The sequence below is a fragment of the Rhincodon typus genome, chromosome 27, assembly GCF_021869965.1.
Source record: "Rhincodon typus isolate 14 chromosome 27, sRhiTyp1.1, whole genome shotgun sequence".
Classification (NCBI taxonomy): domain Eukaryota; kingdom Metazoa; phylum Chordata; class Chondrichthyes; order Orectolobiformes; family Rhincodontidae; genus Rhincodon; species Rhincodon typus.
The window spans coordinates 38,659,430-38,677,805 of NC_063358.1; the positions used below are offsets into that span (position 1 = coordinate 38,659,430).

Genomic DNA, 18,376 nt, shown 5'->3' on the forward strand with positions numbered 1-18,376 from the left:
CACAATATCCTACTGGTTTCCTTTCCTGGTATAATTGTAATGTGTCCATGTTACTGGTAGAATAAACAAAATAATTTATACAGAGATGTTCCCAAGATTTCACAGCAAGACAGTACTTCTTGAAATGTATCAGAGATAGTAGGAACTGCAGATGCTGGAGAATCTGAGATAACAAGGTGTAGAGCTGGATGAACACAGCAGGCCAAAAATTTTTCTGAAGAAGGGTCTAGGCCCGAAACGTCAGCCTTCCTGCTCCTCTGATGCTACTTGGCCTGCTGTGTTCATCCAGCTCTACACCTTGTTACTTCTTGAAATGTAGTTTGCTGCATCAGGTCATCGTTCTGAAAGAGTTTTAATGTTGGAGACTGCATTAAGCTCCACCCAGTCTGACTATGACATAAGCATTTGGCTGGGAAAAAGTAGCATGCCAAGGACCTACATCAGGTCTCCAAACAGTCTTAGTAACAACATCAGATCTTATAAGGGTAACTTGTACTGAGTTGTTATTATGCAATAATCTACATTGTTTTGAAGACAAGAGCCCCTTCTCATTAAAACTCATGTGGTGGCAGAAGAATACCAGACAACAAGCAGGTAGTGTTTGGCATGGCCCCATTTGCCTGAATGGGTGCAGCTCCAACACTCAAGAAGCTTGACACCATCCAGGACGAAGCAGTCCGCTTGATTGGCACTACATCCACAAATATCCACTTCCTCCACCACTGATGCTCAGTAGCAGCAGTGTGTACTATCTACAAGATGCACTGCAGAAATTCACCAAAGATCCTCAGACAGCACGACCACTTCCAAATGCACGACCACTTCCATTTAGAAAGACAAGGACAGCAGATATATAGGAACACCATCTCCTGCAAGTTCCTGTCCAAGCCACTCACCATCCTGACTTGGCCATTCCTTCACTGGGTCGAAATCCTGGAACTCCCTCCCTAATGGCATTTTGGGTCAACCTACAGCACGTAGACTGCTGTGGTTGAAGAATGCAGCTGACCACCACCTTCTCAAGGGCTACAGGGGGCAGGTAATAAATGTTAATCCAACCAGCAATACCCATGTCCCACAAGTAAATGATAAAAAATCACATGACATACAGCACAATCACTACATAATGTTGGAAACAAGTCTTCAATATTGTACACAGCAAGATTCCACAAGCCACATTACAATAATGACCAGGTAACCTTTTTTCAATGGTGATACATTGATGGAAGGTTTGCATGTTGGCCTCAACATCATGGGAAACATCTCTGCTCTTCTTGATAAGGAACAACACACTTGAGGGAGCAAGCAGGGGCCTCCGTTTAAATTAGCTTCCAGAGCACGGCACCTCCAAAACTGTAGCTCTCAGTCCTTCAGTGCTGCACTCAAGTAGCAACAAAGATTTGGTACTCAAGTTTTAGGAATGAGATTTGAACCAATGACCTCAACAGAATGAATATTCAGCATTCCACAAGGAAACACGAACCTGGATTATCCTACGGATCCATTGTTGTATTAAATGAGTAGCTGAGAAATATTTCAGGACAAGCCCTCAGGATTTCCGGCACTTAAACCATATCTTTATTCCCTGTTCTCCTATTTCTTTGCAGAAGCAGAATCACTTTGTTCCTTGTTGGCCATGAAATAACCAGCACTGAGCCACCTACAACAACATACACAGCACACCCAACATTAAAGTTACAATGGAAATTAAATAAGTACATTTAAAAATGTATTTCAAAGTAACCCCATTGGTTGTCCATCAAATGCTGGCCTACTGTCAGTACATTTATCTTGGGAACAGGTCTGGCTCAGTACAGGTACTGGTACAACAGGTGCACATTGAAGATTTGCATCGCCTGTAAAGTATATTTTACAACATGTTCAATTATATTCTGGGCACAGTTTAAGAGGATAGCACACCAATCTCTGGAGGTTGTGGATTCATGTTCCACTTCAGAAACCTGAACACATAGCTTTGCTGACGGCGAAGTGTTGAGGGAGTTCTGCGCTGCTGCAGGCACCGTCTTTCAGGTGAGATGTTAAACCAAGGCATCAGCTGTATCGGGAGCACACTGGCAGAGGAGGGGCTGGGGTTACATGTAATAGATCTTCACTGTTTTGAAGAACAGTATGCAGGTACACGGCTGTACAATATTTATCACTCAAACATCAGTTAATCCCTCCTGAAGCCAGATGGTGAAACAGGAAACCTATTTTTTACATTTGACTTTATTTTCAGAATCCAGCTTGACATGCACCTCCTCTCAAAGCAACACTCAGGGTCCTAGCAGTCTTTCCCTATATGTACTCAAGGTACTTAATCATCGCAGGCCCTTCAGCTTTGAATCCTTAAGACTGGAAGTGCAAATAACTTCTCACTAATACAATTGGTGTCTTACTGCTGTTTGGGGGAACTTGCTGAGCAAACTCTTGCTTCCACCTTACTACGTTAAACATGGGCACCACCTTAAATACATTTAATTAGTTAAAGAGGGCTTTGGAACACACTGAGTTCATAAAGAATGCTGTTTAAATAAGCTGCCTTCTTTCTTCAGAAAATCAGGCAAAGGGAGGGTTACTCTGAAATTAAAACCTTCAATTACAAACAGTACGATTTGACCTGGCTTACGTACTAAAATGAAGGAAGTATGTAATATCAAGGAAAGATTACTGTGATTCTGATTGAAGAAATCGTTCCTGATTCACACTCAGCCACGACTCTGAAATAGAGAGAGGTAGATTCACATCACCCAGTCTGTATAAATCATTAGATCTTGGTGTGTAGGGATATTTCAAATTATGTGGGTAACACAGAAGTTGGGAGAGCTCTAAAATGAGGAGGACTTTTAAATGTTGTAATTGTACCAGCCTCCACCACCTCTTCTGGCAGCTCATTCCATGCATGCAGCACCCTCTGTGCGAAACGTTTGCCCCTTAGGTCCATTTTAAATCTTTCCCCTCTCACCCTAAACCTATGGCCTCTAGTTTTGGACTCCTACCCTGAGGAAAAGACCTTGCCTATTCACCCTATCTATGTCCCTCATGATTTTATAAATTGCTATAAGATCACCCCTCAGCCTCCAATGCTCCGGGGACAATAGACCCAGCCTGCTCAGCCTATCCCGATAGCTCAAACTCTCTAACCCTGGCAACACCTTTGTAAATCTTATCTGAGTCATTTCAAGTTTCACAACATCTTTCTTGTGCCAGGGAGATCAGAATTGCACGCAGTATTCCAAAAGTGGCCTGACCAATGTCCTGTACAGCCATAACATGACCTCCCAACTCCTATCCTCAATGCACTGACCAATAAAGGCAAGCATACCAAACGCCTTCTTCAGTACCTTGTCTACCTGCAACTCCACTTTCAAGGAAATATGAACCTGCACCCTAAAGTCTCTTTATTCAGCAACACTCCCCAGGACCTTACCATTAAGTGTGTAAGTCCTGCCCTGATTTGCCTTTCCAAAATGCAGCTCCTCACATTGATCTAAATTAAAGTCCATCTGCCACTCCCCATCCCACGTGCACATCTGATCGAAGTCCCATTGTACTCTGAGGTAACCTTCTTCGCTGTCCACTACACCTCCAATCTTGGTGTCATCTGCAAACTTACTAACAATATCTCTCATCATGTGAACTGTAAGTAGAGAATACAATAATTTTGCTTCAGTGACAGAGACATAGATTACAATTGCATTGAGGTTATGCCGAACTTATCTAAGATGCTAGTTAGATTGTGTGCAGTCCTAGTGCCACCTGTTAGAAAGAATGTGAACACATTGGACAGAGTGCAGAAGGGGTTTACAAGAATGGTTGTAGGGATATGAAACACCCAAGGCTGGAGAAATTGAGCTGTTTTCCTTGAAAAGGAGAACGTTTAAGGGGAGATTTGATAGTTTTCAAAATCATGAGGGGAATGAACCTAGTAGACAGGGAGTAACAGTTCCTACTTGTAAAAAGATTGAGAATTATGGGGCTCAGGTTTAAAGTGGTTTGCAAAAAGAATAAATGGCCTGCAAGATAAAGGCAGGGAGACTCTAGAGCCCGTAACTGAAGGAGCACACATAGCTCAGAGGACTGTAGGTCTACAGGGGATTATAGAGATATAGTGAGGGACACAGCCATGAAGGGATTTGCAAATAAATGCATGTCTCTAAATGAGGAGCCCACAAGCAAACCTATTGAGATTTGCTTGACATGTTCCCTGGACAGTGAGCTCCTCGCACACGGCTGGGTTAATACTGGCACCAGCCGACGATACCCTGGAAATGGTGGTAAGTTCGTCCACAAGCTGTGCTTCCACAAACTCCATTAGGACAGTCAAGTGAATGAAGCTGGGTATCACAACAGGCATTCTCCTATCTGATTGAACAACTAATTCCACCACAACCAGAACCTGCGATTAAATAAATGCCTTTTGTGAAGCCGATGTGAAGGTGGGAAAGCCGAGCTCTGCTTCCTCCTGTATCAACACACACAAGCAAATGCTGATCGACATTGCTGTTCAGCTGAGTAGGTTCCAGTGAATTCACAGAATCACAAAAGTGTTACAGTGTAGAGGAGGCCAATCAGTTCTGTTCCCTAGTACCAATCTCCTGCCCTTTCGCCATATCCCTTCCCATCATTTCTATTCAAATCATCATCCAATGCTTTTCTTGAATGCCTCAATTTAACCTGCTCCCATTACATTTCCAGGCAATGCATTCCACACTCTAACTACTCTCTGTGTGAAGAAGTATTTTCTCATATCAGGCTCACTTCATTTGCACATAACTTTAAATCTACACCCTCTCATTCTTTTATCTTTTATGAACAGGAGCAGCTTCTCCCCATCTGTTCTGTACAGCCCACACCTGATTTTGAAAACCTCTATCAAATCTTCTCTCAGCTTCTTCTCTCCAAGTCCCAACTTCTTCAATCTATCCTCATAACTGAAGTTTCTCATCTCTAGAATCATTCTTGTGAATCGCAGAAGTAATTTTGGAATTAATCATTGGAGCAACAAACACCACACAAATCAATTTTAAAAAATACAGTATTCAGCTGCATTATTTCAACATGATTTAAGAAATAATATCCTCATGTGTATGTATATATGTGTATTCAGAATTCACTCACTGGGACGCTACGATTTACCAAAACAGCAGATACCATTTTATAGCCCTCAGTGAAAGGATATCAACGCGTTCGAATATGTACAATACATGTGTCTGAAAGTGTGATCATTTCAAACTTCTGGAACCACAATACATAGCACCCAGTAATCAAGCAGCAGCATTTAATTACAGTCATCATCTTGTCAGCCAATAAACACATCAAATCATTAAACAAATGGAGCAGTGGAAATAGCAACAAATGAACAGATTAAAAGGAGCAACCTATCAATAATGGCACATCAAATTAAATAAATTAATTTCAACTCTGGACAAGACTAAATCATTACATCAGCATCAACTCCACCAACCAGATCCTTAATACATCAGTGGACAACCAGCGAAAACAACAAATAAACCTGACACACAAGTCCTGCTAATGACTTAACCTCTGGATGTGAAATGATTTCAATATATTGACTTTTCAAAGTGTCATTGCTAACGTCAAGCTCCCTCTGCAAATGGCAAGCTTTAAAATAAGCTGGAAGAACATCATCTAATTTTCAGCTTAGGGACCCTGCTGCCCTCCAGACTCAATATTCAGTTCAACCATTTTAGGGCCTGAACTCTTCCATGTCCCAGCCCCAACCCCACACACCTGTAACAGTCCCCATATAACAGCTATTCACCCTCCTAGCCAGACCATTATCCACTCCTTTGTCTGTCCAACTGTTCTTCTCTCTCTTTGGCCTCTATCCCCACCTGTCATTTATTCCTTACACCCTCCCCCACCCAATTTTCTGCATATAAACCAACATTTTCCTGGCTACCATCAGTTCTGAGGAAGGCTCACTGGACCTGAAACATTAACTCCAATTTCTCTTCACAGATGCTGCCAGACCTGCTGAGCTTTTCCAGCAACTTTTGTTTTTGTTTAAAATAAGCTTACTGGGGCTCTTCTGGTACAGTGCCAGTGTCCCTACCTTTGAGCTAGGATGCCCAGGTTCAAGTGCCACCTGCCCCTGAGGTATGTCATAATATCTCAGAACAGGTTGATTAGAAAAATATATTTTTAAAAAATGTTTATTTATCTAAAACAAGCCTTTTAGCTTGTAAGAACACTCCAATAATTATTTATTTGTACAACACAATAAGGCTAACAACTTCAAAGAAAAATTCCTAACTTGAGCCATCATGAAGAAAGGTCATTGAGAGTTAGGCAAATCATTATTCCAATAGTTAAAGTGGGGATTTAATTTTGTTTTCATGTGTAAATCATTAATGCAATGTAAGGCATGCAGTTTGGCTTCTTATCTGAAGCAACTTTTTCTAGGACATTAAATGGTGTTTATTATATTCAAGGAGCAGCTATTTATTTCACAACAGAGGAATTTTGCATGAGGAGTGAAATCTTATACTCTAAATTGTCATCATTTGTATCCTAAGGAACTAGAACAGTCAAGATTTATTGTACTTGTTTCGGAGAAATCAAAACAGCAGCTGGAAGAATAGCAACAGTAACATTGTTCAAGCTTAGGGGAATTTCTTAATAAATCACAATGATATGAAATATATTGTATCAAATATTTTTGGTAATTTACAGTATCTGCATAGATATCTCATAAAGAAGGATATTTACCAAATAAATTAATGTTTCCTGAAGTTTTATATATTTTTTGACCCTCAGTACAAAATCCCAATCTCAATGGACAGTAGAAATCCATCATGCTACATATGGAGATTTATTCATGTAATGTTTTTGATTCTTTTCCACAAGATGCATTTGGTATGCTTGCCTTTATCAATCTGTGCATTGAGTGTAGGAGTTGAAAGGTCATGCTGTGGCTGTACAGGGCATAGATTAGGCCACTTTCGGAATACTGCATTCAATTCTCGCCTCCCTTCTGTATGAAAAATGTCATTAAACTTGAAAGGGTTCAGAAAAGATTTACAAGGATGTTGCCAATGTTGGAGGGTTTGAGCTATACGGAGAGGCTGAATAGGCTGGGGCTATTTTCCCTGGAGCGTCAAAGGCTGAGGGGTGACCTTATAGAGGTTTATAAAATCATGAGGGGCATGGATAGGGTGAATAACCAAGGATTTTTCCCCAGGGTGGGGGAATTCAAACCGAGAGGGCATAGGTTTGGGGTGCGAGGGGAAAGATTTAAAATGGGCCTAAGGGGCAACTTTTTCACGCAGAGAGTTGTGCATGTATGGAAGGAGCTGCCAGAGGAAGTGGTGGAGGTGGGTACAATTACAACATTTAAAAGGCATCTGGATGGGTGTATGAATAGGAAGGGTTTAGAGGGATATAGGCCAAATGCTGGCAAATGGGGCTGGATACAGTTAGAATATCTGGTTGGCGTGGACGAGTTGAACCAAAGGGTCGGTTTCTGTGCTGTACATGTCTATGACTCTATGTGAGTATTGCAGGAACATTTTACCATGGAGAAGGTGCCAACACTGTACACTATAAAAAGGGATTTAGCCTCAACCATGCAAAGAATACAATGATGTACCCGATCTGTCTCAAGGTTTGTGTGCATAACATCTGGGGCTAATTGTAATAAATCAAGCATTCTATGCTCTAATGCCCTTCTCCCCATGCATCAGCAATGGCACCATCACACTACAAGCACACTTTTTAAAGGGTTTGAGAAATCAGCAGCACACAGCTGCAAGTGAGTCTGTAATATCTTCGTAAACATGCTTTAAAAAATGTTGGTTGTGACCTGGAGTCGAAACAGCATTTAAACTAATTTCTCCCAGTGTTTACCTACAACACTAGGAATTTGTGTCCTTAAAGGCAAAGAGCTTCCCTTAAAATCAGTATAACTCATAGTACAAATGGACCTCATTAAAACAATTGCGTGTCAAGAGCTATGCCTCTTGCAAAATTAGAAAAAACAACAGCGGTAGATCGAGTTCCTTTCTACCACATGTAACACATTAATTACACTTCAGTGCATTTACTGTAGTGATTAACATACAAAAAAAATCAATAAATTTGTCAAAAAAAAACCAAGCCAGTAAATTTTGGAGATAGTTTGCCAAACTCCTCACGAACGTCGACAAAAAGAAACGGAGCAATTATACTTGGACGAATAAACAAAAGCAAACGTCGTCTACTACGACAAGGGGAAGGTAATTTTAAAACACTTAGTGCTTCTGAATTAACAAGGTGTAGAGCTGGATGAGGCCAAGCAGCATCAGAGGAGCAGGAAGGCTGACGTTTCGGGCCTCGACCTGGCCTGCTGTGTTCATCCAGCTCTACACCTTGTTATTTCAGATTCTCCAGCATCTGCAGTTCCTACTATCTCTGGTGCTTCTGAACTGCAGCTTCAAATCGGTAAGGCACATTTCCACTTCCAGCTGTGTAGGCAATGATTACACCCTGAACAACCTTTGGAAGTTATTTCCATTCATCGACAATTTGAACTGTATTAAAGGGCAAAGGTCCAAATTACACGACTTTATATATCTATCATTCTCAAGTCAGGTTTATGTGATGCTCTGAGCATTGCCAGAACAAATGGCATGCTTTAGTTTGTGCACAGAAAATGCTGCAACACATTTGCGTTTTCTGCCAAAGCAGGAGGAGGGTCCAATGGACTGAAGAGGGCGTGAATGAAAACAGAAGAAAAACTGGAAAGTTATAAGTTTACAGTCCCACTCCAGGAATTTGAACATTCATCCAAGTGTGACACTTCAGTGTGGTGCTGTGGGAGTGCAGCACTGTCCTTCAGTTGGGATATCAAACATAGCCTCTGTCTGACCTCTGAAATGGACCTGAAAGATCCCAGAACACTACTTTGAAGGACACAAGAGTACTCACCTGTATCCTCATGATTATTTATCCCCAAACCAAAATTGACAAAATACACATTAACTGGTTATTATTTCATTGCACTTCTTGTCTGTGCACTAATTGAACGTCAAATTTCTTAAAGCAGTGATGTTCATGTATTAATGTACATCGTTGGCTGGAAACCACTCTGGGATTCCAAGGTTGAAATTTCGCTCAACTCTTCCCCACTCTTGTGGAGTAGTGACCCTCATGCTATAAATTATCAATTGTGTCTCTAATGGAGACTGATATCTTTGGCCCTTTCTGGATTGTTATTGCTAATTCATTGTAAGTTGTGTTGGATCTTCCAAAGGTTTCTGAATTTTTCCACGGCGTCCCAATTATCAGGCTGCACGCCTAACGTTCATTACCGGATGAGAAGAAATTTGCTCCAATTAAAACTGTCAGGAAGACTGACTCCAGTTCCTGCCACAAACTCCTTCCCCAGTTGCTAACGTTCCCCAAATACAAATCCCACTCTTGTATCTAACAAAGATCTAATGCTAAAAATGATCATTTGCAACTTTGGTATCATGTTGGACCCCAAGATCAGTTTCTGATCACACATCCACATCATCACGCAGTCTATTTTCACTTCTGTGACATCGTTCAACTCCCCCTTTTACCTCAGCTCATCTCCGACTGAAGCTGTCATCCGTGTTTTTGTTACCTCTGAATGTGACCATCCGAGAACATATCCAACAGACCTCCTTCATTAATCTGTCAGTTGAGGTAATTCAAAACTCTGCTGCTCATATCCTACACTTCATACCAAAACTCCTGAGCTTGCTGACCTACAGTGCCCCTGTCCCAGCCAACGATGAACAGTACAACACAGAAACAGGCCCTTCAGCCCATCAAGACACATGAGCCACACCTCAATTTTTAAAATTCTCATCCTTATTTACACATCCCTCCTTATCTCGGTAATTGATCCATCCTTGGAATCCTACAAGAAACCTGCATTCCTCCAAATTGGTCACACAAGCAATCCTGATTGTAATCCCCATTGGTGTCACTAAGCCTTGGAACACCCATCTTAAACCTCTCTCCTCCTCGGGGTTATGTCTGCAAATCCACCTCTTACGCTTAGTTTTTTGTTTCAAAACTGGCCCCAGTACCGTCAACTTTGTCGATGTCCCTGTCCTGGAGCTTTTGCTGCCTTCCCTATCTTATAGCCTAGCTGCTTCTCTTGCGTGTCCCTTTTAGGATCTAGCTTCCCCCCCGCCAACGCTCAGGGTAAATAAAAATCAAACTAAAACCTCTGCTAACGCCCGCAGAGTTTTGGAAGAGTCTCGCTTTGCTGTAGAGGGGTAGGGATGCTCACCTGCATTGTAGAAACAGTCCAAGGTGCCAGTCTCCCCCAGCACCAACCTACCAAAGGGCACTGTCTCCAGGACAGCGTGGGCATCTTCGCAAGCTTCCCGGAAACACTTAAGTGCCAGGCTGTCCGGGGATTGTGGATTTACCGTCTCATTGATCACATAGACGGCTCGGAGTGCCCTGCGGACCCGGGGAGCAGGCACTGCCCGCCGGCTCATGTCAATAGCCAGCGGATCTTGCCAGTAGCTGCCGGCGGACACGGAGCCGGGCTCATCCCCCGGACTGTCCGATGTTCCCCCACTGCTGGCAGTGCTGCCCCGGCGGCTGCAGCCCCTCTGCCCGCTCGCCAGCCTCTCCGAGCCGCTCATGCTTGCTCCCAGCTCCCGACAAATGTGCTCCTGGCTCTGAGTCTCTCTCACTCTCTCCTTCTCTCTGTATGCACCGTCCCGGGTGCGGCACTGAGACCGCCTCCTGGGCCAGGGAAAGGCAACTACTCCCTCTACCCCCGCCCTGGGAATGCCCACAGAGAGCACCCCCACAGAGAGCACCCCCACCCCCTTCCCCGGCCAGTCCTTCACCAGACAAACCACACCCCACCCCCATGACCCAGACTCACCAAAAAGTCAGCCTGACTCTGACTGCCCAGCATCAAAATACCCACCCTGACTCCTTCAACCAAAATACCCACCCTGACTCCTTCAACCAAAAAACTCACCCTGAACCCCTCTCCCCAAAGAATCCACGCTGATACTCACCTCCAAAATATAATTACCTTGACATCCTCCTCCAAAAAGCCTAACCTGAACTTTACCCCCAAAATACCCACCCTGACCCTCACACCCCAACCTAACTAACTCAACTCTTCACTCCAGTACTAAGCCTCAGCCCCCCATAAAACCTATCTACCACTCCTTCCTTCCCTAATAACCTCTGTTAGGGGAAATAGGTCTTCCCTGTCCACTTTATCCAAACCTCCCAGTATTTTGTATATCTGAATTATGTAACCACCTTGGCCACATTTCCTTTGAGGAGAACTACCTTTTAGCCTATCTAATCTTACATCATAGTTGCAAATTTCAAGCCTTTATAACATTCTTGTAAATCTCCTCTGTTCTCCCTCTAGAGCTTCCTAAAGTATTACATTTCTTGACATTATCATAAACTGTATGTTTCTGCTTTATTGTGCCCTGTATGTTTCTGGATAACCAGGGGGCACCAGGTGTGACAGTACAAGCCTTTTTTTTAATATGGGGAACACATTAACATTGTGTCCATAGGATCTCATTTTGGAATGCCTCCCACTGATTTGCTAATGACTTACCTTCAAGTCACTGTATCCACTCCACTTTTACCAGACCGTCTCTCAGCTTTGTAAAATGTGCTTTCCTCCAGTCTAGAATTTTTACACCTGTTCTATCTTTGGCCCTTTCCACAGTAATGCTAAATCTCTCTGTGTTATGATCACTATCTCCACAATGGTCAGCCATTATTACTGCATCCATCTGCCCAGCTTCCTTTCCTAAGACCAAAGCTAAAATTCTGCCCTCTCTCATTGGTCTTATCATGTGCTAGCTAAAGGTCTTCTGTTGTATGCAGTTCAACAATGTTGTGCCCTTTATGCCTTTCACCCTGTGTTATTCCAGTTGATATTTGGGCAGTTGACATCCTCAACTATTATTATCCTATTGTTTTTAACACTCAGAAATTTGCCTGTATATTTGCTTTTCTATCTCCCTCCTACTCTTTGGAGTCTATGGTACACACCTAGCAGTGTGGCTGCTCCTTTTAGTTTCTGACCTCAACATGTATGGCCTCATTTTATGCTCCATTGAGTAAATCGTCCCTCCCACAACTCTGAGTGAATTTTTACTCACTAATGTGCACCTCTTTCTTATTAATCCCCTTCCCTCTCCTGCCTCAAAATTCTATATCCTGGGACATTGAACCCCATTCTTTCCCTCTTTAAGCCAAGTTCAAGCAATGATATCATGCTGCTGTGGGTCTATCTGTGCCCTCAGTTCATCAGATTTATTCGTTACCCTCCTCAGCTACCAATTTTTCTGCGCTGTATATTTTTTTAACCTCTGCTCCTCTGCCTTTTAGAATTACTCATTCAGTTTTCGCCTCCCATTCCTTGCCATGAATTTGCCCTCAGGTTCCCATCACCCTGGTAACCTAGCTTAAACCGTCCCCAACTGCACTTGCAAATCTTCCAGCAAGAATATTTATCCCAAGCCCATTCAGATTTACAGTGCCCAGTTTGTACAGGTCCCACCTTCCCCGGAACTGGCCTGCATGCCACAGAATCCTTTAAATAAATCTACATTCACACCAGCAAGCATTAATTTTGACCTGAATTGTTGTTTCTGGAAACTTTGCCACTGCCGAGGTTAGCCTGATTGGCCTGTAGCTTTTGGGTTTATCTTCACACCACTTAGGAATGAAGAGAAAAACTTGCCATTGGTGTACAATCAAGAACAAAAAGGCACAGATGTACAATTACTGGCAAAAGTAGCAATTATGACCTGAGGAAAATTCCTCCAAACGTAGCCAGAAGTTCCCAGCTTGAATGCATTGCTTGAGTGGTGAAGGCAGGGTCAACTGAAACATTCGAAATGGAATTTGCTTGTTACTGGAAAGGAAGAATGTGCTAAGCTATGAGGAAAATATGGGGTTTGGCACTTAGTGTTATATCTGCTCATCACCTCAGGTTATATTTGGATTGGGGTTGTTATTTACCTTAGTTATCTGATTTATCTCAGAGCAATACAGAACACTGCAGTCGGTGAAGTGTTCCGACAGACATGATGGGCCAAATGGCCTCCTTTTGTGTTGTAGCTGATCATCCAGCTGAGACTCCTGCCAGGGTCAGTGAATGGCAATTCCTTCCATTATAATTCATGTGTTTATATTAAATAACTGATTCTTCTTCCTGCAACCAGGATTATCTACCTGATGACAAAAACAAAGTTGCTGGAAAAGCTCAGCAGGTCTAGCAGCATCTGTGAAGGAGAAAACAGAGTTAACATTTCAGATCCAGTGACCCTTCTTCATCTACTTGACAAATTGCTTTACTAACCTTCCAAACTAGCTTCTATGACCCATTGAATCTCTGTAAAGGTGATACAACCAACATTTTGTCTCCAGTTTAAAATGGTCTACTTGTAATGTTTTCTCCCTATTATTTCATCTTTACCTGTGAAGTTTTTAATATCCACCTTTGAATCTCTCTAGAAACATGAAGGCGTAATCCAAAATCGAGGATTAATCTCTGCCTTAAAAATGTTTCCTTATTCAATTTTAATGAATCTCTTATTTCAAGGCCAGAGACCACTTCAAAGGACTAAAATCTAATAGATTCATTTAGAGAACTTCTGGTAGAAAATCTAATTGCAAAAAATGTAATCCTTTGTCCCAATCCTTTGGGTATTTGTGACAATATGTCTTAATCATTGTTTTGAGAGTTTGCTGGCATCTCTCAGACACGTAAACAGGCAGGAAATAGAGGAATATGGATCATGAGCAGGCAGATGGGTTTAGTTTAGAATGGCATCATGATCAGCACAAACAAGGTGGGCCGAAGGGCCTGTTCCTGTGGTGTACTGATCTATGTTCTCCAAAGTTCCCTACATCTGCGGATGATAGACAGTGGACTTCAATTAATTTATACTACGTTGCTTATTAAGTCCTGAAAAAAAACTTTATCATTACCTTAGATTTTATTTTAATTGGTAATCCAGAATAGATTAAAAGAGATGAGTTAATTATCCCTCCACTACCTTCACTGTTATTGTCCTTAAAGGAATGGCTTCTGGAAACTGCATTATCGTATCCATAACTTTAAGGATCTATTGCTTTCATTTTCACTATGTCCAACACAATCCACAAACACTCAGCTGAATGGTTTTTCAAAAATTGGTATGGTGCTGCTTTGATTCAATGTTGAGCTTTCCCTACTACTTCACATGTTTGGCATCTTTTACAGATCTTCCTACATCTCTATGAAGTTTTGGCCAAGTAAAATAACTGCTTATTGAAGCTCAGAGATAGAAAGAATTGCAGGTACTGGAGTCAGAGATAACACATCGTTATCGTTTTTTAATTCTGAAGAAGAGTCCCGACCCGAAACGTTAACTTTCCTGCTCCAATGATGCTGGCTGGCCTGCTGTATTCTTCCAGCTCCATCTGTGTCATATCTGCTTATTGAAGCTTGCATTTTTGTATGCCATAGGAATTTAATGTGTTACTCACAATATTTCCTTGGAATATTTGGGCAGTACCACTATCTGATGAGCACTGTACATTCCTTGCCCACAAGTCTGTGAGGGTGTCTCCACTTCCCGATCACAACTTGATTTTTTTAATGTGGCAGTTCTCTAGAGCTCCTTAAGGCTTAACAGCTGTGTGAGCTGACTGTGTTAAGTTGCTTAACTCTGGAACTGTTATCAAATCCTCAGTTAACCAAGGCATACTAAACACTTATTGTGATTTATCCCCATTCTTTAAGCAAGTTTCAGCTACCCTAACATCAGCTTGTGGTTGAAATAACTCTTCAGAGGTCAGCATCCAGACTCCAGTCACCCTTTAGTTACAAATGCATAGCCTTTGACAACAGCACCGCCTCTCACTGCATCAGGCAATCAAGGGATTGAATATCCCTGACATTCAGCCTTTTATGTCAGCCAGGACTCTCTGATTGGACCAGATTAACAGCCCCAACGAGGGAAACTTTTATTCTATGACGTCCAGCTAGCTGACCTTGTTACAATCACTGCAGTAGTATTACTTTGATCTCAGGTAATTGACTTTTGTTGAGCCATGCATTGGTCAGCACATTTTGATGGGACTTGTTCCCATAATTGCTCCATCTCTTTAACCTCACTCAGACTTTCAGCAATTGTAGGTGAAGCTATAACTTTCACTCCAGCCAATTCATTAACTAGAAAATCATTACCTCTATGAGTGATTTCTTAATGAGTCCTACTGCCACTGTTCTGGACATCAACTCACATTCTAATTACATTTTATATAACTGATCTGGGTTATGCACTCCGCTTATTCTTTGGCTTTCAATCAACTCTGGATGAAGAACTATGTCCTTCCCCAGCGAAGAAGTTTGAGTAGTTCCTTTGTCTCTTAAGATCTTTATGGGTTTAGCTGTATCATTTGAAGAAAAAGGGTCACATTTCCCATCGACAGATATATTTTATATCCCCCTTGTTTAAAGGCCTGTGCCAGCCCTCACTGGGAAAGATAATTCCACAGAAAATGAAGAACGGTCTAGGCCCGAAACATCAGCCTTCCTGCTCCTCTGTGTTCATCCAGCTCTACACCTTGTTATCTCAGATTCTCCAGCATCTGCAGTTCCTACTATCTCTCATTCCACAGATTAACAAAGCTTTGAGAGAGACAGGAGTGATCAGGAACAGTAATCTTCTGTGGAGGGACATGCCAGGTGGTGCCCTCCAGCAGCCTGTTCTGAGGCTCAATGTTACACGATGCTTAAATAGAAAGCCATAAATCCAATTCGGAGCAGAGGCTGAGATTGTAGAGGAATGGGAATTGCGCCTTTCATCAAAGTAAAACTACAGTCTATGTGTGACATAGTGATGTTAGATAACATCGATCTGGACCATGGGTCTGTAGGGTCCTGGTGAGGTATCATCTCTCACTATCCTCTGTATTTAGTACTTACGTGTGCACTCAAAATGAGTCTGCACTTACCATGGGGTACGTTTATTGCCACCATCCTATTTAACTGTAGGAATTTACAGGGTCTGCTTGGTTTAGTGTGGAAGAGGGAAACTACTTCCTGGTCTAACTAGAAGAGTCTCTTATGGTTGACAAGGGCAAGCGATGGCCTAGTGGTATTATCGCTAGACTATTAAACACAATGAATGTTCTGGCGACCTGGGTTTGAATCCCACCATGTCAGAAGGTGGAATTTGAAATCATAAAAAACAATCTGTGATTAAGAATCTACTGATGACCATGAAATCATTGTTGATTGTCAGAAAAACCCATCTGGCTCACTAAAGTCTGTCAGGGAAGGAAATCTGCCGTCCTCTCCTGTTCTGGCCTACATGTGACTTTAAACCCACAGCAATGTGGTTGACTCTCTGAGACTACTGAGCAAGCCATTCAGTTGTATCAATTGTTATGATGTCCCAACAAAGAATTGAAATGGAAAAAGAAAAGAAATCAGCAGAAACCTGTTGACCTTGCAAAGTCCTCCTCACTAACATCTGAGGGTTAGTGCCAAAATTGGGAGAGCTGTCTCACAGACTAGTCAAACAACAGCCCGACATAGTCATACTCACAGAATCATACCTTATGGACATACCAGACACCACCATCACCATCCCTGGATATGTCCTGTCCCACTGGTAAGACAAACCGAGCCGAGGTGATGCCACAGTGATATACAGTCAGGAGGGAGTTAGCCTGGGAGTCCTCAACATTGACTCTGGACCACATGAAATCTCATGACTTCAGGTTAAACATGGGCAAGGAAACCTCCTGTTGGTTACCGTGCACTGCCCTCCCTCGGCCAATGAATCAGTACTCTTCGATGTTGAAATACTTGGAGGAAGCACTGAGGAATGGCAAGGGCACAAAATGGACTCTGGGTGTGGGATTTCAATTTCAGCAGTATTACTGACTGAGCTGGTCAGGCCCAATAGGACATAACTGCTAGACTGGGTCTGCAGCAGGTGGTAAGGAAACCAACAAGAGGGAAAAACATACTTGACCTCCTCCTTACCAATCTGCCAGCCGCAGTTGCATCTGTCCATGACAGTATCGGTAAGAGTGACCATCACACAGTCCTTGTGGAGATGAAGTCCCACCTTCACATTGAGAGTAACTTCCATCGTGTTGTGTGGCATTATCACCGAGCTAAATGGGACAGACTTCGCACAGATCTAGCAACTCAAAACTGGGTATCCATGAGGCGCTGTGGGCCATCAACAGCAGCAGAATTGTACTCCAGCACAATCTGTAACCTCATGGCCCGGCATATCCCCGACTCAACCATTACCATCAAGTCAGGAGATCAATCCTGGTTCAATGGAGAGTGCAGGAGGGCATGCAAGGAGCAGCACCAGGCATACCTTAAAATGAGGTGTCAACCTGTTGAAGCTACTAGCAGGATTACTTGCACACCAAACAGCGAAAGCAGCAGGTGATAGACAGAGCTAAGCAATCCCACAACCGACGGATCAGATCTAAGCTCTGCAGTCCTGCCACATCCAGCCGTGAATGGTGGTTGACAATTAAACAACTCACTGGAGGAGGAGGCTCCACAAATATCCCCATCCTCAATGATGGAAGAGACCAACATATTATTGAAAAAGATAAGGCTGAAGCATTCACGGCAATCTTCAGCCAGAAGCGCCCAGTGATGATCCATCTCGGCTTCCTCCAGTGGTCCCCAGCATTACAGATACCAGTCTTCAGCCAATTCGATTCACTTCCTGTGATATTAAGAAATGGTTGAAGATACTGGATACTGCAAAGGCTTTGGACCCTGACAACATTCTGGCAATAGACTTGTGCTCCAGAACCTGCTGCTCCCCTAGCCAAGCTATTCCAGTACAGTTACAACACTGGTATCTACCTGACAATATGGAAAATTGCCCAGGTATGCCTTGTACACAAAAAAACAGGACAACTCCAACCCGGCCAATTACCCCCCCATCTGCCTACTCTCGATCATCAGTAAAGTGATGAAAGTTGTCATCAACAGTGCGATCAAGCAGCACCTGCTCAGCAATAACCCCCTCAGTGATGCCCGGTTTGAGTTCCGCCAGGGCCACTCAGCTCCTGACCTCATTGCAGCCTTGGTTCAAATATGGACAAAAGAGCTGAATTCCAGAGGTGAGGTGAGAGTGACAGCCCTTGATATCAAGGCTGCATTCGACCGAGTGTGGCATCAAGGACCCCTAGCAAAACTGGAATCAGTGGGTATCAGGGAGCAAACTCTCTCCTCTGGTTGGAGTCATACCTGACACATAGGAAGATGGTTGTGGTTGTGGAAGGTCAGTCATCTCAGGTCCAGGACATCTCTGCAGGAGTTCCTCAGGGCAGTGTTCTAGGCTCAACCATCTTC

General features: G+C 42.9%; 1 protein-coding gene across 1 annotated transcript in view; it reads right to left on the reverse strand.

Moving 5' to 3' along the window:
* The window catches only part of LOC109928097 (mitogen-activated protein kinase kinase kinase 5-like), a 151,241-nt gene extending 140,473 nt beyond the window's left edge, over positions 1-10,768 (reverse strand). The window contains exon 1 of the mRNA XM_048612962.1: positions 10,271-10,768. Within this exon, the coding sequence (XP_048468919.1) occupies positions 10,271-10,634 (364 nt within the window). The 5' untranslated portion in view covers positions 10,635-10,768. The remainder of the gene's footprint in view (positions 1-10,270) is intronic.
* Between the last annotated feature and the right edge of the window lie 7,608 nt (positions 10,769-18,376).